Here is a 27,301-nt window from a genome sequence, read left to right as displayed (position 1 = left end):
TCGAAGAGGGAGATTTCTGACAGTGGACAGAAATGGTGTGTCAGTTATGGCTAGTTGTTGTTTGTTAGGACACTAATTATCACCGTTGGAGCAGGTGACATTATTGTGCATCCAAATAAAGGCATTAGGTAACTTAATGAAATAACAATGGCTGAGTCAGAGCCTCCCAGACTTGTTAGCTCCTTGGCAAAAGTGAAGCTGTAACTTCCTAAAAATATGCCTCTGAGGTTGACGGAGCCTGTTTAAAATGATTAACCAAGATTTTTGTCAAGTAATTGATTTCCTACCTACGGCTATGGTATCACCTTGGAACATCTGTTCCCTTCCGTTGCTCTTTCCCTACGCTTCACTCTCTAGAGGTATATTTCAAACATGCAGATAAGAATAGAAAATAATATAGGAAACACTGATGTACTTATCACCTAGTTTTATTTAAAATGTTCTGCCATATTTGCTCTTGATGATTTAAAAAATGAATCATTACAGATATGGATGAGCCTCCTTATCTCCTCTCATTTCCATTCTTGGCTGTAAAGAGGTAATCATGAATTTGGTGCTTCTCTTTTTTATGAATGTTCTTAGGCTTTTAGTACATATTTTTACATTCATTGACTTAAACATTATATAGTATTATTTTCATACGTGAAACTTTGTGTAATTATCTTATATGTGTATTATTTCACAAGTTTTGTATTTTGACTAATTTTAAATTACATTAACTTTGTTACACATAGTTTTATTCATTTGTTTGTTCTGATTGGATGCTATTCCATTGTCAATTCTTACCTGTATCCATTCTCCTGTTGGGGTCATTTAAGTTTTGCCAGTTATTTCTAACTGTTAATAGTGCTACAGTGAACATTTTTGTACATTTCTTCTCTGTGTTTGGGGAGTTTCAGGGTATGTACTTGGAAGTGGAAATGCTGATTCAGTTTCCAAAGTGATAGTGATTCCTGTCAGTTATGAGTGTTATCTTTCTCCACGTGCTCACCAACCCTTGATACTGTCCACCTTAATTTTCTCATTCAGAGCAGATGAAATGTATTGTATTATGACATTCTCATTTGCATTTTCTAATAACCTGTGAGTTTAGGCATTTTTTTACTAGGTGTACCGGTTAATAATATGGATTTTTTTTCAATAGCTGGAGTTACACATATGTTGATATATATGCGATTTGATATGTATGCTATTTTGTATTGACAGCAAGCTTCAAAACTAAATATGTCAAATTTGCTGAAGGTATTAACATCATAGATATTTTTACACATAAAAATGTCAAATTTTGTGCCAAAAAAAGAGCATTTGCAGGAAGTTTTAATTTATTATTTTGAAGAAAAGTGCTGCTGAATACTTCGGGAAGCTTATGGTGAACATGTTCCATCTCAAGATACTTGTGAACACTGGTTTAAACTCTTTAAAAGTGATGATTTCGATGTGAAAGACAAAGACGTCCAGGTCAACCAAAAAAGTTTGAAGTCCAACAATTACAAGCATTATTGGATGAAGATGTGTGTCAAACTCAAAACGAACTTGCAGAAAGATTAAACGTTGCTCAGCAAACAATTTCTGATCGTTTACAAGCAATGGGAAAGATTTTAAAGGAAGGAAAATGGGTGCCACATCAACTGAACAAAAAACAAATGGAAAACTGAAAAGTCATCAGTATAATGTTGCTTCAACGGCACTAAAGAAAGTCTTTTTTGCATAGAATTGTGACTGACGATGAAAAGTGGATTTATTTTGAGAATCCCAAATGCACAAAATCATGGGTTGATCCAGATCAACATCAACTGCAAGGCCAGACTACTTTGGAAAGAAGACAATGTTCTGCGTTTGGTGGGATCAGGAAGGTGTGGTGTATTATGAGCTTCTAAAACAAGGTGAAACCATTAATACTGCTGGCTACCAACAACAAATAATCAATTTGAACCACGCTGTGATCCTGAAATGACCAGAATGTTCCAGAAGACACGGGAAAGTAATTTTGCTTCATCATGATGCACCGTCACACTAGTTAAAGACACTAGTTAAAGACACATTAAAAGATCTTGCCTGATAAGTATTAACCCACCTGCTGTATTCACCAGACCTTGTTCCTTCAGATTACCACTTGTTCTGATCGATGGCACATGCACTTTCTGAGCAGCACTTCAAAACGTACGAAGAAGTGGAAAATTGGGTCTCTGAATGGTTTGCCTCAAAACAAGACAAGTTCTATTGGGACGGTATCCACAAATTACCTGAAAGATGGGGAAATGTGTAGCTAGCAATGGACATTACTTTGAATAAAGCACTTTTGATGTTTCTCTTGAAATTATCATGTTTTCTTTGATTACAAAATCCACTATTATTAACTGGTACACCTAGTATAACTTCACTAGCTAGTCATGTTTTCCCTTCTATAATTTTCCTAATTGTATAATTTGAGCATATTTCAAAATAATTTTATTTTTATTTGATAAAAGTAGGCAAAATAGTTTTATTGAAACCCATCTGGAGTCTTGACAATTATCTTTAATGCATTTACTCAGACAGTGTAATTTATAAACATCTCAGTGACAAGGAATGAACATAAGGGGACAGAGACCACTGAACTAGTAAATGTGTCCTAAAGCCTTTTATTTTTTTCCTTGGATGGAAACCATGTCCAGGGAAGTGGGTGCTTTGCTTATTGCTTATTATCTGTCATTTCTCTATTTATTTGAAAAAGGAAGGTGCTCGTTTTATTTGCTGAAGTTATTACTAGACAACTAGAATGATTTAAAAGATCATGTGTACAGCTTGGTTTTTATAAGAGAGGGGAGCAGATTGGGGTGGAGGGTGAGAGAATGGGTCAGTAAAACAAAGGTGGCTGTTTGTGTTAAAACAAATGTGCAGATGCAATGAATTATGTGCCTATGCCTAAAATGGTGAGAATAAATATTATTTGCTTGGAAAATTCCTCCTGTAATTTCTAGTCATTAGTTTGGTAAAATATTTTGTTCTATTAGTGTTGAGACTATTTTGTCTCATTTCTATCTCTAAAATTCAGTGAGCAGAAAATTTTTAGACAAAATGTCACTTAGAATCCTACATAATAAAAGGCTAATATGCAAATCGATGGAACAGAGGAATGACTGGTTGCTGTGATGTGCACTGACCATCAGGGGGCAGACGCTCAATGCAGGAGCTGCCCCCTGGTGGTCAGTGCGCTCCCACAGGGGGAGCGCCGCTCAGCCAAAAGCCGGGCTCACTGCTGGCAAGAGCAGCTGTGGTGGCGGGAGCCTCTCCAGCCTCTGCGGCAGTAGGACATCCCCCAAGGGCTCCTGGACTGCAAGAGGGAGCAGGCGGACTGAGGGCCCCCCATGCATGAATTTTGTGCACCAGGCCTCTAGTCTGTTTATAAAAAAAATTATTAAACCAGGGAATTACTTACCTGAGAAATAGGAATTTCCCCCAAGCACTTAGTTCTCTTTTTCTAAATCAGATTCCCTGTTAGTGTGTAAACGTTGGTGGCACTAAAAATATTTGTTGTCTGATTTGGTTGATTGAGTGCATGGTGAACCCAATGCTCTGTTTTCATTTTCATTTACTAGGGTCAGAGCTGTCTAATTACATTGTCCAATAATATATGAACTGCTGACTTGTTCACTTAATGTCTTGTCCATTCAATGTGGCCCAGATGTCCTGAGCTGTCCCACTGGCTCTAGGCCAGGAAGAATTCCCTGTTGTTCACTGGGAATCCAACATCCCTCTGCTGCAGGCAGTGTCTGTGTGCAATCTCTGCTTGACCTCTTTACATCACCATGTAACCTCCAGTTTGTGCTATTTCATTATATAAAACTAGAGGCTTGGTGCACAAAATTTGTGCATGGGTAGGGTCCCTAGGCCTGGCCAGAGATCAGGGACGATCTGTGGGGCAACCGGCAGGTGATCAGGGGGCCCTGCTGGCACCCGCCTTGGCTGGCCTGGTGCCACCCACTTGCAGGCCCCGCCACCGTCGCCGGTTGCCTCCCGTTATGGGACGACCAGCGGGATTAATGGGGGCCCCTGCTGGCACCTGCCTTGGCTGCCTGGGGCCTGCGGGTGGAGCAGCTCCTGCATTGAGCATCTTCCCCCTGATGATCAGTATGCATCATAGCGACCGGTCATTCCACTGTTTGGTCAATTTGCATATTAGGCTTTTATTATATAGGATTACCATATTGTTTTCAGTGTCCAGACTATGGTGATATCGTTTGCCATATAAATTAATAAAACCTCTGTAGGGCCTGGGTGTTTAAATCTTGACTCCCTGAAACGTTGTTTTAAAATGAACTATTTCATGTGTATTTTGGCTACCCACATCATCAGGCTGAAAAATCTTATCTGTATTGTCTGCCGTTTTCTTGCTGTCCCCTTTCTGTAGGACTTCTGTAACTCTGCTGTCTCCCTTCTGGAAGACTTTGACAACATAATGGTAACACCCCTGCTGTCATCTCTTTTCTTTCTTTCTTTTTTTTAAGTAAGCTTTTATAGCATTACTCTGTGAACATCAAAATGAGAAGCGGGTTGTTCTTCTATAGCTGGTAATAACTGTAGTCTTCATTTCACTGTTACTCCCTTGGTTTATGTTTGAGATGGGAACACAAACTCATGAATGTGCTGACCATGTCCAATCTAATGGCATTTATTTCTGAAAGTTTTCCCCTTTGCTTGCCTCATGATTTTCATCATATATGTGTATGGTACAGGAACAGTGGATGTTCATGCCTTGGCTTGGGAGCATAGACCAGTTTGTGCACCTGCATCTCAATTCCAATTTTGAACACGTCTATTCCTGAGCTCTTGCACTCTTTGTGGTAACTCACATCAGTAGCAGAGGAACGCATGGCATGCTAAATCATAGGCCAGTGCAAGACAATGAAAACTGTGGTTATGAAACATACCTTTCTCATCACATCCCACACACTGGCTATTCCAAAATTCTCAACAGAACGCATCATTTCTATTTCCTTTCCTGTATGGAGGATATGTCTTTTCAAGCATAGATCTTGTGCATGCATGTCATACAACTTCACCTTTGCTGCTTTGCCTGGGCTAGCTAAGAATGCATGTTTTGCATTAAATTACTTATAGGTTTCTGTATCAGGTAGCCAACTTACAACATAAATCCAAGAAGCTTTAGAATAAAAAAGAGCACACATCTCAGATGTGAATGTAAGTCAACTTATTTCACTGCCAATTTAATGGCTAACATTTTCTATACATTGGTGAAAATATCCTTAACTGCATAGTCAAGCTCTGAAAATATTCATGTTGTTAAATACTTGTTATGTAGGCAGTTTCTTTAAGTTATTTCTGCAAAGGAAAGTTTGGACACTTCTGAAAATCAGTTTTCCTATCAATTTTTTGACACTGTGTTATACAGAGAGCAAGTGAGGGTTTAATTTCAAAACTTGAAATAAAAATGTATCAAATTTAAAACTTTTGGAGGTTGCTTATAGTTATTGTTCAGATGGTAATATAATTCAGATAGAAAACAATTTATATCAGTCATTGATTTTACTTTAAAGAAAAAGTTAGACAATATTTTGTCATGTATTTAAAGTCAAAAGTTTCTATAATTTTTATATTCATTCAAATGAATAGAAATATGTACATATATCTTTGTTTTCCTTTTCACTATTCTTATTTTCCTTAAATATTCTCCAGTATTAGAAATTTAATGAATGTATATACTCTGCCAGTCATTATATTCATTATTTATGGACATGCTAATGGAATATATTGTAAAACTGTATTGTTGTATGGTGTGTCCTTATTTTAGACTGAACCCATTTGTTCCAGCAGTTAATCTTACTATTAATTGATTCTTAACCAATGTATGTTTGAAATGAAAGCTTTATAGGAGAATCCAGCATAACTGTCAACAGGATCTCTTGTAGTTATAGAATTTTCTCTATTATCTGAAATCAGAATACACCAGTATGTGGTGAAGACCATAACCTCTGGTTCACACCGTGTGTTTTAGTCTTGAGCACTGCTACTCAGTACCGACCAAGCTAATAACACAAACAAAACCCTTTTTGGTAGATGACTCATAAAACATTAACCACTGGTTTTCATTGGATTACTGTTATTATTATTCCTAAATCAGCATTTTTAGAAACCAAGTCACAAAATCCGTTTTTTTAGGTACAACTCCCTACTTGCAACCCTGAGACATTATTGGGGGAAAATCATTACTAGTGAGTAGAGGGGATAGGACATTCCTGGCCCTGTATTGCTGCTGCTTATAATGCTGACTGCCTGCTCCCTGGCTGTATGACCAGTTACCCTTTGGGAAGAGAGCTTCACATTTGCTCAATTGACTGAGGGAATGATTGCTAATGAAGAGATCAGGGCTCCAGAGAATGAAAATTATGTATGAACATTGATTTTTAATTTACTAGATGCATTAACTTCAAATTATACAAAAGGCCTTTGAGTCAACATCTCTTTGAGCTCAGACACTTCTCTTGTCTAGTGAAAAATAAAGCAGTAGAGAAAGTTGTTCTTATAACGGCCAGAAAAATGAATCAATATTGAACAGTACAGCCTTTTTATTTATTTTTTTAATTGATTTCAGAGAGAAAGGGATAGAAACATCAGTGATGAGAGAATCATTGATTGGCTGCCTCCTACACACCCCTCACTGGGGATTGAGCCCCCAACCCGGGCGTGTGCCATGACTGAGAATCAAACCATGACCTCCTGGTTCATGGGTCGATGCTCAACCACTGAGACATGCTGGCTGGGCAGCATGGCTTTTTTAGAAGATTTTAGAAAGTGAAACATTTTAAAAATATAATGGTTTTCTATTTCTCACATAGAGGCAAGCCCAAAGCAAAGTACATGAAAGCAAACTGGAGAGAATATGTGTAGGAATTTACCTCAGGTAGCAATATAGAGATGGGTCAGTGTAATACTCAGAATGTCCCAGTTAGCTGAGGCTTATTCTCTGAGCACAAGGAAGCCAGGTGCCTGAGCATGGGAGCTGGAGCCAGGACACAAACGTGTATGTTTTCTCTTTCGGTGATGTGCTCAAAGTCATATGGCACCTGGCTGAATACACACATTTCATCAAAAACAGCTTCCTGAACTATCCTTTGTAGGAATTTTATAAATTTTATAACGCCCATAAAAATACGACGTTATTGTTGCCTCTGATCACTTGAGTTAAACAGTATAAATCAAGATGGGGAAATTGAGCTAATCTCCACATATTAATGCAATTAGAAGGGAGAAATAATTAGAATAATAGATGCTAAAGAGTAAATTTAAAATGAGTTTTCAAAACAAAAGATGGTACTTAAAAATATGGGATAGTTGAAAAGCACTTGATAAACTAACTTATGCTTGATTAAAAATAAAGCTTAGAAAATTCTCTGAAAAGAACAGATACATGAAACACGAATTACGTATAACTAAGTTGACCATGTGTCTCATTTTGCCAGGCATGGTCCCCCTTTGTACCTGGTGTCTGGCCAGTTCTAGTGTGGGTGATTAGTACCTTCTTGAATAAATGCAATAAAATCATCCTCACCAACATTAAAAACCTTGTACTAAATCTTAATCTGTACTTGCCTTGCTTGCTCTCACAATATGATCCTCCTTGAGCATTTGTAAAATCTTTCAAGTGACTAAAGAACTTGTCTTATTCTTTTCCCAACAAATTGAAATATTTCTATAAATTGAAAGGATGCATTCCTGGCATTATTCTGGGGTGGGAGGTAGGGGTGGGGGGAAACAACGAAAAACAAAGAACAGTCGGAGGCCATTTCAGTTCGGTGTAAGAGAATGGGGTATTTGTCAAAATAATTCAGGGCAAAACAGGATAATAAAGCTATTTGCCGAGCACCTGGAGAGTGCTAGCCAGTTTGAAGTGTCTATAATTTCCTCAGGGAGTATATGCATATCAGAAGAATTATTTCCTACTGTGCCAAAGTAGGTGATGGTAGGGGACAGAATATGTTCACTAATAAATAGCTGACCTTTAGACAAAACTGGTTGACTGAAAATACATGCATTTTAGAATATAAAAATTGATTTGAAATGTTTGGTCCTTTTCTCCTTGCTTGAAGTTTTAGTGCTTTTTCCTTAAATGTTAATTTAGTGATTTTTAATGTAGAATAGTTTTTAATTTGTATTTTTAATCTCCACAATATCAACTGTCATTTGTCAGTAAGAGTGTAGCCAGTAATTCAGATACTTAACTTATCAGTAGTCTAGTTTCCCTCACATGGAAATCATTGGTTGTTCTGTAAGTTTTTCAGAAAGCAAAGGAAGAGTAAAGAGTTAGATCCGGTGTAGGAATCAGCATGCAGATGTCACATACAGGTCTGCTTTCCTTCATACCAAACACAGCCTGGGTATTGTAGACTACACGTGGATCTCCAGATTATAACTCACATATAAGTAATTCATTCTTCTTCATTTCTGTAAAAGATATATATATATATATATATATATATATATATAAAATCTCCCCACAAAGAAGGACAACAATATGTTTCAGGGACCTCACATGACACTGTCAGGGAGCGCTGATTTGATGAGTGGCATTAAAGATCTGGTTGATTTAATGGGCATAGTGTTTGGAAAACCAAATGCCATTGGGATACTTGGGGGCAATAGTTGTGGGCTCCCAATGGCCACACTGCCATGCAGGGTTCTCATAGAGGGACCTGGGACAAGCAAAGGGAGATATAATCGCACTTAGATTAATCAGCTAAAGGCTGAGGGCGCCTTTATGGTACCCTCTTTTGGAAAGTGAGATTCTTGTTGAATATATGCAGATACTACAGTAGAGACTCTCAGAAACACATGTTTGGTCCGCATATGGGTGGGTGGTCACCGTAGAAGAGGCTGAAACACTTAAGGGCCCCAAGTAATTTCATGTCGGGGTCAGAAAAAGAGCTTCACTGTCTGGTATATACATTTAACTTCAAAATCCTATATAATAAAAGTCTAATATGCAAATTGACCCCTCAACCAGGAGTTCGACTGGGAGTTCAACCAGGGAGTGGGGCTGGCCAGCCAAATGCCCGTGGTGGCCTCTCCCTCTGGCCGGCCGCGTGTGTCCCCTTCCCCCAGCCGACCTGGCCCTATCGGGCCCCATCCATGCACAAATTTGTGCACCGGGCCTCTAGTTTTTAATAAGTCTCAATAGATATTCTCCTTTTGGTTATTTTTGGGTGAGCTTAAGAGGCTACATGTCCCTAAATAATAAGCACCAAATGAGGTTTTAAATATTTTCAACCTTAATATCACATAGAGAAGCACCTCATCCTAATGGAAGAGCCCTGGACTTTGGAGTCAGACTCACCTGAGCTCAGACAATGGCTGGGCCAGGTCTGGATGGGTGAATCACTGAGCAGTGTAAACCCCTTGCCCCCAGCTTTTCCTCACTGAAGACGGGGGGGTGAGGCTCCCTCCCTGCAGAGTCCCTGCCAGAAAGTGAGAATAAGAGCAAGAAGCCTGTCCCCAGTATATTATAGATGTTTAATCAATCTTAAGCTAAGTGTTTATCCCTTTTTCCCTGTTAGAAATATCTATACTACTTTCTAAGAACATGCAAATCTTTTATATAACTGTAATTTAGTACTTTTAAAAAGTGAGGACATCTAGTATATAAAAGTTAGTAAAATATCCTAGGATAAACCCATTATTTATAATTAGTAAGTCCTGAAAACACATAGGGATGGTGGGAAGCTAGACCTCTTCCTGTGGTTATTACAGCAGCTTCCATGAAGTAGCATCTGACACCAAACATAAAATAATACTGCTTTTCTAAATATATTTATTTTCCTAAGGCCAAATTATATTAAATGAGAACTGTTGAAAGATGTTCATTGGTTTTGTTTTATATTGTAGTTGGTTAGAATTGTATTTGCTGTTAACTTATACATTTTTATTGATTGTATTTTAATTGATTATTGGAGTCAGAGGAAATACCAAATTCATCCATTGACGTCATGGCTAAACAGGCATATTTTAGGCCACTGGAAAGAAGGTATCAACAAGTTATGAAATTTGTATATGGCACTTGCTTTCACCACATGTGCTCTTCCCTTTATGGCACAGCGTTTTGATCTTAACAGTTAGGGCTCCTGACTTTCCCTGCAGCAGGGCCGTGTCCTGGGCGCACAGGAGCGCCGCCATGAGCCTCTCTGATGAGCTGACCATTTGATTGTTATGGCTCATATTTATGTCTGTGCTCTACTGTTGGGGGCAAGTGTAGTCTCCTTTGGAAAACATAGTAAGTTCAACAATCTCTCCACACATAGGAAATAGTGAGAAATCAGATTTTATGCAATTTGGAAATCTGCAAGTTCTGTTTTCACATAGTGACATTTGGTGTCAAGGGTTGTTGGGGTTATTAAGCAGGAGCTCAAATCAAGCCCTTGCTGTTATGATCAAGAGTTCGCCTTGGCTTTGTTTTCCAGGGCCCGCCAGGGGACCAGGCTGCTCTCTTTGCTGCACAAGCACGGCCCGCCCCTCAGCTCCCCCAGTATCCAGGGCTGCAGCAAGCACAGGTACCACGGCGGCTTCGTAGATGCTACGGGGATTTTTTTAATTGAAAAAGTGGGGATTTTAATCTCTTTATTTGAAGTGGGAAACCTAGTAAATAGGGTGTCAACTGCTTTATGGGTCTAGAACGTAGCTACTCCTGCATTACCAGTGATTGTTGAACAAGTGTCTGGATTAACTAATTTAAGAACACATATTTTAGGAAATTCTTTAATTGAAAACATAAATCCAAACGTCTATTAATGATTTTTGTAGGTATTTAAATGCTTAACAGTCCCCAAATACTTACGTTATAATACAAAATGATGTCATTCATGCTTGAATTTGTCACATTTAAAGATCGTTTCAAAGAGTACAATAAGAAGGGACTCGGCCTTGGAATCAGACCTTGGCAACATTCTTGGCAACTTGCTAGCTGTGGAACAATGTGCAAGTTACTCGGAGTCTTGGTCCCCTTCTCTGTAAAAGAGAGGGCACATTGTGAGTACTTAAGGCAGCCTGAGGAACTATGCCGTCCTGCACCAGATTCACAGCAGCCGCTCAACAATTGGTAGGCTTGCCTTCATATAATGTGATTCTGGAGCTGTTTTTCTAATATTTTGTTTTTTCTGCATCCATACACTTTTACCCTATCGCTCCCATCATTAGGAGCTGGGATGTGGGTAAAACCGCTAGTTGGGGCTAGCAGCTCATACTTTGTCCACAGCTCAAAGGAGAGCGAGATTGGCCTTCGCAGGCACGGAACACTGCAGGCTGGTTCCATTCATGCTGCCTGCTGGAAGTTCATTACACACTATTCTGTCTCCCAAGCCAGAGCCATTACCCTACCTTAAAATATGGCGCTTTCAGGGTTTGAACAGCAGTCCTCTTCTACTCTAATCAGCATTCTATTCTATAAAGTATAGTGATCTAGTGAACCTCAGGTTTTTCATTTACATTAGATGTCAAATTTAGAGAAACAGTCATGTGTATGCTAATATTGCATAGAAAAATGAAGTATTCAGATGACTGGTACAGTGCAGAACTGGGCTTCAGTTCACTAGAGGGTAGTGAATAGTCATCCATTACATCCTTACTCTGGGAAGATATTAATGTCGTTTTTTTATAACTGGTTAGTTACTACGGGCATATTCATCAGATTTAGGGAAGTCACATATTAGGAAAGTGTATGCCATTATTTTAATATACATGAGCATAGGGGCAGCTCTTCTGAGTAAGTGTAGAAGTGGCATTATTGATGCTTGGGTCTGTTGAGCACTGGTGTCATCTGTGCCTAAGAGGAATGGATGCTTGTCTATAAGGAAACATGAGCTTTCTTCCTTCAGAATAAGCAAGCAACTAATCTTAAACCTAATCTGTTAACCACGTGAGGATTCTTTCTTTTTTTAAAAAATTGTGTTTTCTGGTAAATCATTACGTAACCAGTTCATTTTGTAGCTTTCTGATTAGCCTCTCTGCCTTCATGGCAGTCTGCTTCGTATTTTGAGTCATAAAAACGTTTGAGAATAGTGAACTTCCGGGGGCTTCTCCTGGGTTTATCCCCGTCTGGCTTAGCAACAGGAAAGCTGGTGGTAAATAAAAATGCTGACCTTGTTCCTTGTGCCTGCCTGCAGGCCATGCCCCAAGGCTATACGATGTACGGAACACAGATGCCTTTGCAGCAGACCCCGCAGCAGCAGGCTGGCAGCGCGGTCCTGTCCCCCGGCTATAACTCCAGAGCCTACCCAGTTGCGCATTCCAACCCGACGCTGATGGAAAGACTCAGACAGATGCAGCAGCCGCCCGGTGGCTACATTCAGCAACAGGCCTCGCAGTACCTGCAGCCTCTGACTGGCTCCCAGAGGTGACACATTTAGAAACAATGATTGCAGTAGTGGACACGGCTCTTGGTTATGTTTCTTCTAGGGCATGGCACTTCTATTGTTTTTGTGAACTTGCATATTTATGTATAATTTAAATTATGTCATCTTATTTTTAGGAGCACCCAGAGATTCAAAAGAAGTAATGACCCATCTTGTTTATTTTATTCAAGGCCCCTATATTTTGATTCACATCTTCCATAGAATGGGTGTAATATATTTAGATGACACCACTATATTAGCTCTAGTGTTCTTTCTTTTCCCTTCTTTTGAAAAGGTCTTTTTGGCTGAAAAATATCTAAGTTAAAAAAAAATGTTGATTAATGTTAGCAATGCCTTACTAGAATGTGTTGATCAGAGCCATAAAGTCTATGATTACAATACTCGTGCCTACAAGACTTTTCTTAAATTTTAATTTTTACCTTTTCCACGTCAGGGATGGTTGGCAAAGCAGGGTCATGAAAAACCTCTTCTCAGTTCTTGCTTAATCAGATCCCTTAGATATAGTGTGTAACTTCATTGTCCATTACAGTAGCCAGCAGCCACATATAGCTATTTCAATTTAAACAAATTAAAGTCCAACTTAAAACTTAGTCCCTCAGTTACAGTAGTCACACTTGAGTGGTCAGTAGCCACGTGTAGCCAGCAGGGCCAGCACTGAAGATGTGTGACCGGCGGAGTCACACCGGTGACTGTGTTTCAAGGTCCCACACTCGACTCAATACTCTACTGTTACCTTGAAATTCTAATTTTTGATCAGGAAACCTTGTAGTTTATTTTGCACTGAGACTCAAAAATTATGTAGCTAGTTTGGTGGCCAGTGCAGATATAGAATATTTCAATCATCATACACAGTTCTAGGTATGGCATTAATCTAGAAGAATTAAGTTTCATGCACAATTTTGTGTGACAGTAGATAGCAGCCTAGCTTCATGTATTATCAATGTTGCACACTAACCCTAAGTAATCACTATTTGGAAAGTGGGCAAGATTGATGGTAGCACATTTGGGAAGATAAAAAAAATTGGAAAACAATTTTAATAAGTGGCATCATTGCATATTGCCCAAGAATTTGAACTTTAAAGCCCCAAAGTTCTGGGTTTAAATCCCACCTGTGCCGCTTTCTATCCGAATTACTTGGTATGTTACTCCCCTAGCTCTCTGTTTAGGTATTCGCTTTTAAAGTGTAGGTAACAAAACTACTGACCTCAGAGGGCCACTGTGGAGAGTCAATGAAATAACACCGTTCAGACTTTACCACAGTGCCTACTCCAGAATAAATGCTCAGTTAATGTCACTTGTTACTGAAAACTATTAGCAATTTTTAATCATGCATGTTCTTTTTCAAGTGATCCCATCTACCCCTGGGGATCCAGATTATCTTAACCCCTGACCTTTACTGCATTTGAATTGTACAAGTAATTATTGAACACAGCCATTTCTCTGTGAGTGTGTGTGATGTGTTTACTAGCGCTGCCCATTGAACATGTGGCAGTGTGCTTGGGCCTGAAGCCAGCTGTGTGTTCTTTCCCAGACTGAATCACCAGTCCCTTCAGCAGAGCCCTCTGATGGGTGGAGGAGTCGATGCAGTGCTGCCTCCCGCACATCCGAACCTGCCGTCAGTGCCGCTGCCTCAGGACCCAATGAGGCCCCGACAGCCGCAGGTGCGACAGCAGCAGAGGCTCCTCCAGGTACGGGCTGGGAGGTGAGGTCAGTACCTGGCGGGTCCTTAGCTGTCACGAGGAATAACAGGCACTTCAGACTTTCATTGCCAAGTTCCAAGGAACACTGTGTATTTGACAGCAGGACTAAAGTGGTATAATTTCGTTTCAACTTGACCAGTCTTCCTTTGTGAGTCTGCCAGGCCATAGCAGGAGCGTGCATTTTGCAGAGCATCATTCCCCTTTCACCAAGCTTCAAGGTAGCCGATGTCTTTATTTTGGTAGTGTGAGCCTCAGCTTACTCAGTCATTTAATTAGAGGCCATGGAAAACGAATGCAAAATTCCTTATATGTGTGTTTTTTTAAAGCTGTCTAGAGCTTTTATCATATTTCTAGAGGGATCTGTAATCCGAAAAAGTTTCAATAGTACCTCTGGTCTAATTGAATTATGAGGTTGGCATTAAATAAGTAGAATATTTCAAAGAGATATTTCATCTTGACTGTTAGAATCCAGAGAGCTATCCTTTAATTATTTGAAATTAATTTTAGGTCTCCTAGATAAAGGGTTCCTCCCCTTGACACATTTTTGCTTCTAACTTCCTCGTTTAAGAAATATAGGCATTCTGTTCACCCGTTCCATTGGTCTTCCTTGTGTGTGCGTCTGTCCTGTTGTTGGGCTGGAGATTGCCTGGTGAGTCTGTACAGTGCCCTCTCATCTTACCAGCAGTCCAACTTGAGATGCTTAGTCATTTTATGTTTTACTAAGAAAAGAAAAGCACCAAAAAACGGGACTCTAGTTCTCCTGGTGTACGGTCAGTGAGGAATAAACCTGCCCGCAGGAGGGACAGGAACTTATATTTCCCTCTGTTTCAAAATTTCACAGTTTCAAATCACTGAGGAAAGTTATTACATTTATTTCTTTACTTATAACCTTCTGTCTTACATTGGTGTTTTTTAAGGCTGCAAATTTGGAAAAGTTAATATTCCCTTTTTACCCCAATTAGCATAGTATTGGGGTAAAAAGGGAATAGTAATTTTTTCATTAACAACACATTCCCTAGAAAAAAAGAGAAGTGATTTGCTTTTTCCTCAGGATGACCATTATGTCTTTTCTGGTGATTGAGGTTGGGTTCATTTCTCTTGGCAGAGTTCACAGAGAGTCAGCGGGACACTGCTGCCCTGTTGTAAGCATTGTTCACACGGGGGACACCGCCCAGCTCTCTGCTTGGATTCCACATCCGTGCGCATTGTCACTTAGTGAGAAATGCCACAGGCAGTAGCTATTTATTACGTTGCCCGAAAGAAGAAAAATAAGTTGGAGGATAGTACACACACCGAGTTGGAAAATGCAAAGGGTGAAAAGAAGTCTGGCGCTGTCCTCATCAAAATGAATGTTTGGGTGGAGGAAACTGAAGGTCCTTGAGACGAAGCATCTGCTAGGATTTTCCTCTGCATTCTCTGTGCTTCTTCTGTGACTTGGAAGTGTTTCAAGAGTTCTGTATTTCTGCCAGCTGTCACAGACACAATTTATGATTTTATTCTCATAATTTATACCAGAGTTTCCCTGGTATAAATATCTACAATTCCTTTAAAAACAACAACACAAGACCTAATCTTCTGGAGTTCTTTAAGAACAACTCCTTTGCTTCCTCCTCCTCATCTATCTTTATTTTCACCTTCCTTAAAAAAACAAAACAAACAAAAAAAACCCCCACACAAATGAATCTTTCGGTTCATCCAGATGTCACAGGGAATGAAAAGATAACTACTGAGCACTCCTTGTCTAATGTGGTGGTATAAGAAGGATAAGACATGTGGAAGGCAGACAACATGAAAGGAGTTGACAGTGAGTTCAGAGCATATACTGGGACATCGCAGGACAGGATAGACAGAGAACGCTGCGACTACTGAAGGGTGAGGTCCTAGAGGGCTTCATGGAGGAGGAGATTTAGGTCTTTCCCTTGACAGATGAGCAGTTTGGCAAGGCGGCTATGGAAGAGGTTGGTGTGTATTATTTTGCTGCAACAACATAATTAAATAAAAGTCATATGGGAAGAGGAGACTGGAACATTAACCCCTCTGTTTAAGTATAAAATCCTTTTTCTTTCTAGATGCAGCAGTCCCAGCAGCCCCCACCGCCCCAGCCGTCCTCGCAGCCCCCGAGCCAGCCCCTCAGTCTGCAGGCCGTGCAGCCCCAGCAGCCGTTGGTAAGGCCTGGTGCTTCTGAATCAAGCACGGGGGCATTTCCTTAAAGTCCATTTGCATTTTTCATGTCCCAAAATACTGTTAAAAATTAAAACAGCCTAAATATGTTCCAGCGATTTCCCTAGAACTTTATCAGAGTGAGATGATATTGATGTTGTAGTTGATGTATTAGTTTTCATAGAAAATTACAAATAAATATTTGGGGTTTAAGAGATCATACTATTTTTCCTTTTTTCCTTTTCAAGTTTTTCCAGACATCTCTATGAACTAAAATATTTATATTCAGACACAAAGATATTTTTATAACATATATATATATATATATATATATATATATATATATATATATATATATATATATATATATATACTAGAGGCCCGGTGCACGAATTTCGTGCACCGAGGGGGGTTGTCCCTCAGCCCAGCCTGTACCCTCTCCAATATGGGATCCCTCTCACAATCCAGGACTGCTGGCTCCCAACTGCTTGCCTGCCTGCCTTCCTGATTGCCCCTAACCGCTTCTGCCTACCAGCCTGATCACCCCCTAACCACTCCGCTGCCAGCCTGTTTGCCCCCAACTTCCCTCCTCTGCCGACCTGGTCACTCCTAACTGCCCTCTCCTGCAGGCCTGGTCCCTCTCAACTGCCCTCCCTTGCAGGCCTGGTCCCTCTCAACTGCCCTCCCTTGCAGGCCTGGTCCTTCTCAACTGCCCTCCCTTGCAGGCCGGGTGCCTCCCAATTGCCCTGCCCTGCTAGCCATCTTGTAGTGGCCATCTTGTGTCCACATGGAGGCAGGATCTTTGACCACATGGGGGCAGCTATAACGTGTGTTGCAGTGATGATCAATCTGCATATTACTCTTTTATTAGATAGGCTAGAGGCCTAGTACAGGGGTGGGGGCCAGCTGGTTTGCCCTGAAGGGTGTCCCTGATCAGGTGGGGGTTCCCTTGGGGTGTGGGGCGGCCTGAGTGAGGGGCCTGTGGTGATTTGCAGGCTGGCCACGCCCCCTGGCAACCCAAGGGGAGGCCCTGGTATCTGGAATTTATTTTCCTTCTACAATTGAAACTTTGTAGCCTGGAGCGGAGCCAAGCCTGGGGCTCCCTCCGAGGCCGGCAGCCATTTGTGTTGGGGTTATAATTGAAACTTTATTGCCTTAAGCGGGTGAGCCCAGCCAGGGTGTGTGGAAAGCTTTGCTTCCCCTGTTGCCGGCGGCAACCCTGACCTGTTCTCTCAAGCTCCATTCTGCCGCCATTTGTTTGAATTTGTTTACCTTCTATAATTGAAACTTTGTAGCTTGAGTGGAGGCTTAGGCCTGTAGCCATCTTGGTTTGGGTTAATTTGCATACTCACTCTGATTGGATGGTGGGCGTGGCATGTGGGTGTGTCGGAGGTATGGTCAATTTGCATATTTGTCTATTATTAGATAGGATATATATGTTCAGAAAATTATCATACTGTAAATTTTTACTATAATTTCAAAAAAGCATGAGAGTGCTTTCTGAAATATTATCTTTACTGATGTAAAAAAAATACTGATTTCAGCAGTAAGCATTTGCTACATGAATTTTCAAGTAATTCATAATTATATAATTTACTTCTCTGGCTTTGTGAACTGAACTTTGAAATGTTATGTGCATCAGTGTACATTTGCAAACCTCAGAACTTACAGCAGCCTTTACTTTTGCAGGTGTCATAGCCCTGCTTTATTTTGACTTAATATTTTTCTTTAAATTGCCTCTTTTTCTGTTTACTTAAATGTATTCTAAAAAGGATCATTTTCTCACTGCCATTAGTGGTCACTTGCTACATATTGGAAATACCTGTAAAATAAACACTTACTCTGCAGGTAAGTCAGCAATGTGAGTGGTGTGCGTGAGTACTACCTAGACACAGGGAGCTGGCTACTGCCCATCTTACAGCTTGGGAAACTGGTGTCTTTTTTTGAGACAGTATTTGAATGTGGATGGTTTCATAACTTGTAGTAAAGAAGGAACAGTATGGCTGGGAATAGAGCACATTAGGAGGGATCAGAGTAGACTTAGGGGGGAAGGTCTGATATACACAGGTAGAGCTGCAAGGGAATATGGTCAGCTGGACTAAGACATTCCGTGGACATTTGACAAGCCCCTGTTTTGTTCAGTTTGATCTCCATTTAAAAAGAAATGATCTTTATTGTTGAAAATATTACAGATGTCCCTTTTTCCCCCTCATTGACCCCTCCACCCTGTTCCTGCCCCATCCCCCAGGCCTTCATCACACTATTGTCTGTGTCCATGGGTTATAGACACCCTATATAATAAAAGGCTAATATGCAAATAGACAGAACGGCAGAATGACCAGTTGCTATGATGCGCACTTACCACCAGGGGGCAGACACTCAGCGCAGGAGCTGCTCCTGGTGGTCAGTGCACTCCCACAGGGGGAGCACTGCTCAGCCAGAAGCCCTGAGCCAGGCTCACAGCTGGTGAGCGCAGTGGCGGTGGCGGGAGCCTCTCCCACCTCCCCAGCAGCACTAAGGATGTCCAACTGCCGCTGATGGAGCCAGCCTAACCCGTCAGTCAAACATCCCCTGACGGTTCCTGGACTGCGAGAGGGTGCAGGCCAGGCTGAGGGACCCACCGAGTGCACAAATCTTGTGCACTAGGCCTCTAGTATTCATATAAGTTCTCTGGTTAATCTCTTCCCACCCCGCTCTCGCACTTTCCTCTGAAATACGTCCATCTGTTGCATGCTTCAATGTCTCTGGTTCCATTTTGTTCATTAGATTCCACATATAAGTGATATCATATGATACTTGTCTTTCTCCGTCTGGCTTATTTCACTTAGCATAATACTCTCCAGGTCCCTCCATGCTGTCTGAAAGGGTAAGAGATCCTTCTTTTTACAGCTGCGTAGTATCCCATGGTGTGAATGTATCTCAGTTTTCATCTACTCATCTACTGTTGGGCACTTGGGCTGTCTCCATATCTTAGCTATCCTATATAATAAAAGCCCAATATGCAAATCGAACTCTGTCCATTTTCACATTGTACTTTTGTTAAATAAACTTTGGTATTGGTAAAGAAAGAAAGAAAACTGCCACTATGATCTCCATTTTTTAAGGAAATTCTTTATTATGAATCTAGTTTCTTTTTAGCTCCGATTTCTTTTTAATGTGTCTCTGACATTTACTGCAATCTACCTTCAAAATGCTTTACAAGTAGAGTAATATATAAACATTCACAGACTTCTACTTTATCTTCATAGGGGTATTAGCAGGGATTGGCTGACTGTTCCTTACAAATGTGGAAGAGAGTCATTCAGATGGGATACTGCTAGCTCACTCTAATGTCTCTCCTAAGAACAAGATATAACTTTGCATTTTGAAATAATTTCTTTAAAAAAAACAAAACAGGATTTTTTTAAAAATTGATTTCTGAGAGGAAGAGAGAGTCAGAAACATCAATGATAAGAGAGAATCATTGATTGGCTGCCTCCTGCACACCCCCTAATGGGGATCAAGCCCACAACCCAGGCATGTGCCCTTGACCAGAATCAAACCCTGGACCCTTCAGTCCGCAGGCCTACACTCTATCCACTGAGCCAAACCAGCCAGGGCTGAAATAATTTCAAACTTATAGAAGAGTTGCAAGAATAATACAAAGTATTTCCATAACAATTCACCCAGATTCACTAATTATGGACATTTTGCCACATTTGGGTTTTTTTAAATTAATCTGTATTGTTAAGATTATTACAGATGTCCCTCTTTTTTTCCTCCCATAGCTCCCCTCCACCCGGTTCCCACCCCACCCCAAGCTCTCGCCACCCTATTGTCTGTGTCCATAGGTAATGAATACATGTATATAAGATCTTTGTCTAATCTCTTCTTGCACCCCCGATACCTCCTTCCCTCTGAGAATCATCAGTCTGTTCCATTTCCATGCCCCTGATTCTATTCCATTCATCAGTTCATTCTGTTCATCAGATGTTATATTCATTTGATTTTTAGATTCACTTGATAGATAGATATTTGTTGTTACTTTGTTGTTCATATTTTTATCTTTAGCTTTTTCTTTTTCTTCCTCTTCTTAAAGAATACCCTTCAGCATTTCATATAATACTGGTTTGGTGGTGAGGAATTCCTTTAGCTTCTTCTTGTCTGTGAAGCTCTTTATCTGACCTTCAATTCTAAATGATAGCTTTGCTGGGTAGAGTATTATTGGTTGTAGGTTCTTGCTATTCATCACTTTGAATATTCCTTGCCACTCCCTTCTGGCCTGCATAGTTTCTGTTGAGAAATCAGCTGACAGTTGTATGGGTACTCCCTTGTAGGTAACTGTTTTTCTCTTGCTGCTTTTAAGATTCTTTGTCTTTTGCCCTTGGCATTTTAATTATGATGTGTCTTAGTGTGGTCCTCTTTGGATCCCTCTTGTTTGGGGTTCTCTGCACTTCCTAGACTTATAAATCTATTTCTTTCACCAGGTAAGGGAAGTTTTCTGTCATTATTTCTTCAAATAGGTTTTCAGTATCTTGCTCTCTCTGTTCTTCTGGCACCCCCATAATCTGGATGTTGGTATGCTTGAAGTTGTCCCAGAGGCTCCTTACACTATCTTCATATTTTTTATTCTTTTTTTCTTTTTGCTCTTCTGGTTGGGTGTTTTTTGCTTCCTCATATTTCAAATCATTGATTTGATTTTCGGGATCCTCTAATCTACTGTTGAATCCCTGTATATTATTCTTTATTTCAGTCAGTGTATGCTTAACTTCTGACTGGTCCTTTCGTTTTTTTTTTTTGTTGTTTTTTTTTGCATTCTCACTAAGATCCTTGAAAGTCTCACTAAGTTCCTTGGAGGTTTCTAGAAGATTCTTGAGTAACCTTATAACTGTGGTTTTGAACTCTGTATCAGTAGTTTGATTTCTTTCATTTGTGATGTTAACGCAAAAAAACCATTGAAACCTGTTAATAATTTTTGTGAGTTTATTTGAGCCAAACTGTCGACATATGCCGGGAAGCAGAACCTCAACGAAGTGAGATAATGCTCCAGAGAATGTCGGGTTACATTTGTATTTATACATTGCAATCAAAGGAGGGACATAGGTGGGTTACATGAAATTCATTGGTGGTAGATTAAGGAGGTGGGAAAAAGCAAAGCGGAGGAAACCCCTGGGATTGGATAAAAAGTAAAATGATGGGCACATACTTAGGTGGGTGCAGGAACAATTAACATGATAATGAAGGAATTTGTGGCATCTGTCCTGGCGCCCACCACATTTGGTTGTGCCCCAGGGGCTCCAGAAAAAGGGAAGTTACAAGTTACCCAGACATTTCAAGGGTATGTTATCATAGATGCAAAAAGACAGGTAGGCTCAGTTAAGGTAAAGGTTGACCTTGTCAGTGAAGATACCGGCCTAGGATGTAACTGCCCACATAATTGCGTTTAGTTAAAGTTTAATTTCAGACCATCTTTTGTGGTTACTTTAGGTCTCTGAGTTTGCAAGACTGCCATGCAGGCCTCCCCTGAGCTTGTCAGGTCAGCATGTGGCCCCTTTCGTCCACAGTGACATGTCTTTGTCTCTGCGTTTTGGCTGCTTCCCTGTGTTTGTTTCTATGTACTGGGTAACTGCTAAGTCTCCTTGAGTTGATAGAGTAGCCTTGTGTAGTAGGTGTCCTATAGGGCCCAGTGGCTCAGCCTCCCCAATCACCTGAGGTGGACACTGTTGGTGCACCCCTTTATGGGCTGTGTGCACAGTTTTGTTGTAGTTGAGCCTTGATTGCTGTTGGTGTCACTAGGAGGAATTGACCAGCTGTGACTACAGTGGGAGAGCTGCTGTGCAGGAGACACCCTTATGGAGCAGGACTTGCTTCAGTGAGGCTTTGGTGCTCCCTGAGTCTGCCCCTTGAGTGTGTCTCTTATGGATGTGAAGAGTTGTAATCTGGTATGGTCTCACACTGACCACTGGTACACTGGCTTTTGGGTCTCCAGAGAGATGTAAAGTCAACCACTGTCTGGGGCCACCCAGCAGGAGCTACACAGAGATCTGCAGATTCCTCCTCTTTGTATTGGGTTTGGAAGTGCCCAAATGAGGCCCGACTGTGAAGCAAGGCAGGCTGGTGCTGGTGCCAGATCTTGGGCCTTTTATTGATAAGTTTGCAGCTCCCTGACCCAGCTGCAGCTTGTTTGACAGAGTTTTCACCTGAGAAAGGACAGACCATTCATATGCAAAAGCTGCTGTGCACAGCTTGGGTGGGGTTGTAAATTGGGTGGGCGGGGTCTCTGGAAATCACTGGGGTGGAGCAAACAGAAATGGCTGCCAGTCAGCCCTGCACAGAGGAGGTCCCAGCACAGGAACAATGACTGCTGTGAGCACCTCCATCTGGAAGAAAGCTGCCCCCAAGTTCCTGCCCCGGTGCCAGACAGTCCAGTTTCTCCCCATACGTGTCTGGGTCCCCCAGAGCCTCGCCCTGCACTAGAGTTCAGGGGAGGTGGGAGCTTGTAAATTCAGTTGGAGGTGCCGGCCTTTTAAGAGGAGCAGCTGGGTCTCCAGCAGCCTGTGTGTCACTCAACCTCAGTCCACACTGATTTTTACAGCCCGTAGTTCTCACTGCCTGTAGGGACTTCTTTCCCCAGCTCTGGAACCCTGGGCTGGGGGGCTGGTGTGGGGCTGGGACTCCTTGCTCCTCTAGGCAGCCTCCGCAGAGGCGATCTCCCTCCTGATTAAAAAGGCGGCACATCCAGGTGCTGGACCAGTCCGTTCTGCACCTCCGCACCTCCTACCAGTCTCAATGTGCTTTCTTCTTCACCTCTCTAGTTGTAGTCCTTCCACCCAGCCAGCTTTCCCACGATTCTGGGTGATAGTTGTTTTGTATTTTAGTTGTAATTTTGATGTGGTTGTGGGAGGCAGGAAGTACAGGCATTTACCTATGCCGCCATCTTGGTTCTCTCGCCACATTTGTTTTATTATTCTCTAAGCACACACACACATTTTTTTCCTAATTTGTACACTTTAGTAAGTTGGAAGTTCATGCCCCTTTACTCCAAATACTTGTGTGTGTTTTTTTAACAACAAGGATATTCTCCTACAAAAAAACTTGGTACAATTAAAACCAAGAAATTGACAACATTCATGGACTACAATCTATACATCTTTTGCAAATTGTGCCAGTTGCACCAATAATACCATTTATGTCCTTATTGCAGGTTTTTTCCTTGTCTAGGATCACTCTGTTACTCACCTTTCATCTTGCAAATGTGCAGGGTTTTTTGTTTGTTTGTTTGTTTTATTTTGGTCTTCACACATTACATTGAAATTTCTTTTTGAGGTTCCTAGGATTTTGTAGAATGTTACTCGATTTGATTTGTCTGATGTTTCATGATTAGATTCAGATTATAATTTTTGGTGGGAATATCACAGAGGAGACATTGTGTCTTTCTCAGTGCATCACATTAGGATAAACATTATTGGTGATTTTACTTTCATCTCTTTGATTAGGTGATCCAATAGATTTCTTAACTAGAAAGTTATTTTCCTTTTGAAATTAAAAAATAATTTATGGGGATGTTTTATATAATGTAGTTGTTCTTTTACTCATTAGACTTTACATACTAGTGTCAGCATAAATTAAAGTATTCTTGATTAAATTTTTTTTTCACATGGGCAGGGGAAAAATGATGATTTGCTAATTCTATTATTTTTTCTGTGATTAACATATAGTATTCTATTTTAAAAAAGAGCTTTCCCTTTGAAATTTGTCTATCTATTCATCCCTAAACTGTGTTTCTAATTTGAAGCCTAGCCTTGGCCGGTTTGGCTCAACAGAGAGAATATCGGCATGCGGACCAAAGGATCCCAGGTTCGATACCAGTCAAGGGCCCATACCTTGGTTGAGGATCCTCCCTGGCCTGGGCCCTGGTCAGGGCTCATGTAGGAGGCAACCAATCAATATGTTTCTCTCACATCAGTGCTTCTCTCTCTTTCCCTCTCTCTTCCAATCTTCCTATAAATCTATGGAAAAACATCCTTGGGTGAGGATTAACAAAAAAATAAAAAATAAATAAATAAGAAGCCTAATATTTGACTCCTTGAATTTAAAATGGGCAACTACTAAAAATACCTTAAATTCTTTCTCCATCTTGATCCAGTATTCTGGAGTTGTAGATGGCTTCAATTAGACTAAATTTGGCAATTTAATTAACTTTTTACTAGGTATCTATATATATATAAAAGGCTAATATGCTAAGTGTCTAACCATCTGACCAGTTGCTATGACGCACACTGATCACCAGGGGGCAGATGCTCAATGCAGGAGCTGCTGTGACGTGCACAGAGAAGCGGCACCACAGACCTGGCGCCCACAAAGCAACACTCGGCTTCCCCTAAGTGGGACACAGGCCCCGCCACCACCCCGGAGCGACAGTCCACTAAATCGCAGACAATGCTGCCCAGACCCCATGGTGCAAAATGCAGCCCACAGCCCAGCCCAGCCTGGAAATGGTGGCTGTGGGTGCTGGGTAATTATATCACGTAGCAACGTCTGGCCTCCTCTCCCTAGCGATGACTAGCCTCCTTGCAGTTTCTTCAGCCCAGGAACATGACTTGCTTTATAGCCAGGTGCAAACATTTTACACTTTAACCAAATATCTGTGAAGCGTTTTCCTATGCCTCATCTCATTTGATCCTGACAGAAGTCCTGGAGTATATATATAGAGACTCAGTGGAATCCTATTTATTTTTTCATTAGCCGGAAAATGAAGATTTAGAAAGTTTAGAAATTTGGCCCAACTGAAAAGAGGCAAGAAATAGTGGACCTTGAAAATGACTTTAGGTTTTCTTACTGCACAGAAAATAGTCAAACACTGCTGCAGTTAAATATTTCACCCTTTGTTCTCCCTGTGTGATCTACAATAATAACCTGCTTTGTGTTGATATTTACTGCTGTGTTGTTGACAATTACCTGAAAGAGAAGTTGGGGTGCTTCACTGGGCTGGAAAAGTTTAGTTAAATCTGAAAGCAGGTCTAATTAAGCAAGTTTATTATATATATATATATATATGTATATATATAAAAGGCTAAGTTGACTAGCGCATGCACGATACATATAAAGCTCTCGCTGGCACCAATCGCACGCATGTATTTCAGTCTGTCATTGTCGATCATGAATTTGGTTGACACTTCTATTATAGAGAAGGGGCGCATAGCGATATTAAAATATTTCTTCTAATTAATTTCCTTTCAATGTGAATGAATTTGTGTACTGGGCCACTAGTATTAGCATATGAGGCAGTAAAAAAGCTTAAAATAGCCCTTATCTTTTCTTTTTGTATGCAACAAAACATTCTGGTGGTATTTTTTAAAATTTATTTATTGCCCTGGCTGGTTTGTCTCAGTGGATAGAGCTTCAGCCCATGGACTGAAAGGTCCTGGTTCAATTCCAGTCAAGGGCACATGCCCAGGTTGCAGGCTTGGTCCCCAGTAGGGGGTGTGCAGGAGGCAGCCAATTGATGATTCTCTGTCATCATTGATGTTTCTATCTCCCTCTCCCTTCATCTCTGACACAACAATAAAATATATATATATTTTTTAAAATTGTATTTATTGATTTTAGAGAGGGGCTGGGGTGGGGGGAGAGAGAGAGATGCATTCATTTTTTGATTATTGTATGTGCCCTGACCAGGGATGGAACTGGCAACCTTGGTATATCTGGATGACACACCAACCAAGTGAGCTACCCTGCTAGGATTATTTATATATATAAAAGTCTAATATGCAAAGTGTCCCCTTGGGAGTTCGACCAGCTGGGATTTCGATCACTCGCTATGATGTATGCTGACCACCAGGGGGTGGCGCGGAAGGAAGGAAGGCCCCAGCCGGCAGCCGGCAGCCATGAAAGGGAGGTGGGGAAGGGAGGCCCCGGCAGCTGCTAGGGACCCTACGTGTGCACGAATTTCATGCTCTGGGCCTCTAGTTTTGACAGAAAGCCAAGAAATACAAATTTTGTCAGGTTGACAAATTTGGAGTATTTAATGTTAACCTGGCAAATCCTTAGCCTTTTTTTCTTTCTAATTTAAAACAAAGACTTATTATTCTGTAATGTTCATGTTAGCAGCACAGATTATGTAAAGAACAGGGCGGGGGGATGAATATAATAGAATTATACCTTTTCAGAGATTAATGCCAATTCATATATGAGCACTTGACTAACAATTATAAGGAACCCATTAATCTGCAAATTATAACTTTTTTTGGCTAGCCATTGCTAATAGGCTATGGTTAAATAATACCTATTTTAACAAAAGACAAACATTAAATGTAGGACTGATTTTATTGCTTTTGAGTATATAACAATATGATATTGTACATTTTTAACTTTTTTCAACCTTTGATTTATATCCTATCTAATAAAAGAGTACTATGAAGATTGATCATCACTGCAACACACAATATAGCTGCCCCATGTGGTCAAAGATCCTGCCCCCATGTGGACACAAGATGGCCACCACAAGATGGCCAGCAGGAGAGGGCAGTTGGGAGGCACCCGGCCTGCAAGGGAGGGCAGTTGTGAGGGACCAGGCCTGCAAGGGAGGGCAGTTGAGAGCGACCAGGCCTGCAAGGGAGGGCAGTTGGAGGTGATCAACCCTGCAGGAGAGGGCAGTTAGGGGTGACCAGGCTGGCAGAGGAGGGAAGTTGGGGGCAAACAGGCTGCCAGGGGAGCAGTTAAGCATCAACCAGGCTGGCAGTGGAGTGGTTAGGGGGTGATCAGGCTGGCAGGCAGAAGCGGTTAGGGGCAATCAGGAAGGCAGGCAGGCAGGCAGTTGGGAGCCAGCAGTCCTGGATTGTGAGAGGGATGTCCGACTGCCCGTTTAGGCCCGATCCCACCAGGATCGGGCCTAAACGGGCAGTCGTACATCCCTCCAGGAGTCCCAGATTGGAGAGGGTACAGGCTGGGCTGAGGGACAACCCCCCACCGTGCACGAATTTCGTGCACCGGGCTTCTAGTATGTAAATAAATATCTTACATATGAAATAAGCACATATATATGTCTCAAAAGTAAAATTTACA

The 27,301-nt window shown here is 41.1% G+C and overlaps 1 protein-coding gene across 7 annotated transcripts in view; it reads left to right on the top strand.

The window, feature by feature from the left end:
- MED12L (mediator complex subunit 12L) overlaps window positions 1-27,301 on the top strand; it is a 420,881-nt gene that overhangs the window by 376,813 nt on the left and 16,767 nt on the right. For 6 of the 7 annotated variants that reach the window (XM_079766910.1, XM_079766915.1, XM_079766912.1 and 3 more), the window contains 4 exons: window positions 10,452-10,541; window positions 12,150-12,379; window positions 13,930-14,086; window positions 16,168-16,263. In XM_079766910.1, coding sequence (XP_079623036.1) covers window positions 10,452-10,541; window positions 12,150-12,379; window positions 13,930-14,086; window positions 16,168-16,263 — 573 coding nt within the window. The remainder of the gene's footprint in view (window positions 1-10,451; window positions 10,542-12,149; window positions 12,380-13,929; window positions 14,087-16,167; window positions 16,264-27,301) is intronic. The other variant, XM_079766914.1, reaches the window with a different exon arrangement.

The sequence above is a fragment of the Cnephaeus nilssonii genome (genome assembly GCF_951640355.1).
Source record: "Cnephaeus nilssonii genome assembly, chromosome: 3".
NCBI lineage: Eukaryota > Metazoa > Chordata > Mammalia > Chiroptera > Vespertilionidae > Cnephaeus > Cnephaeus nilssonii.
This window is presented reverse-complemented; position numbering and strand designations above follow the sequence as displayed.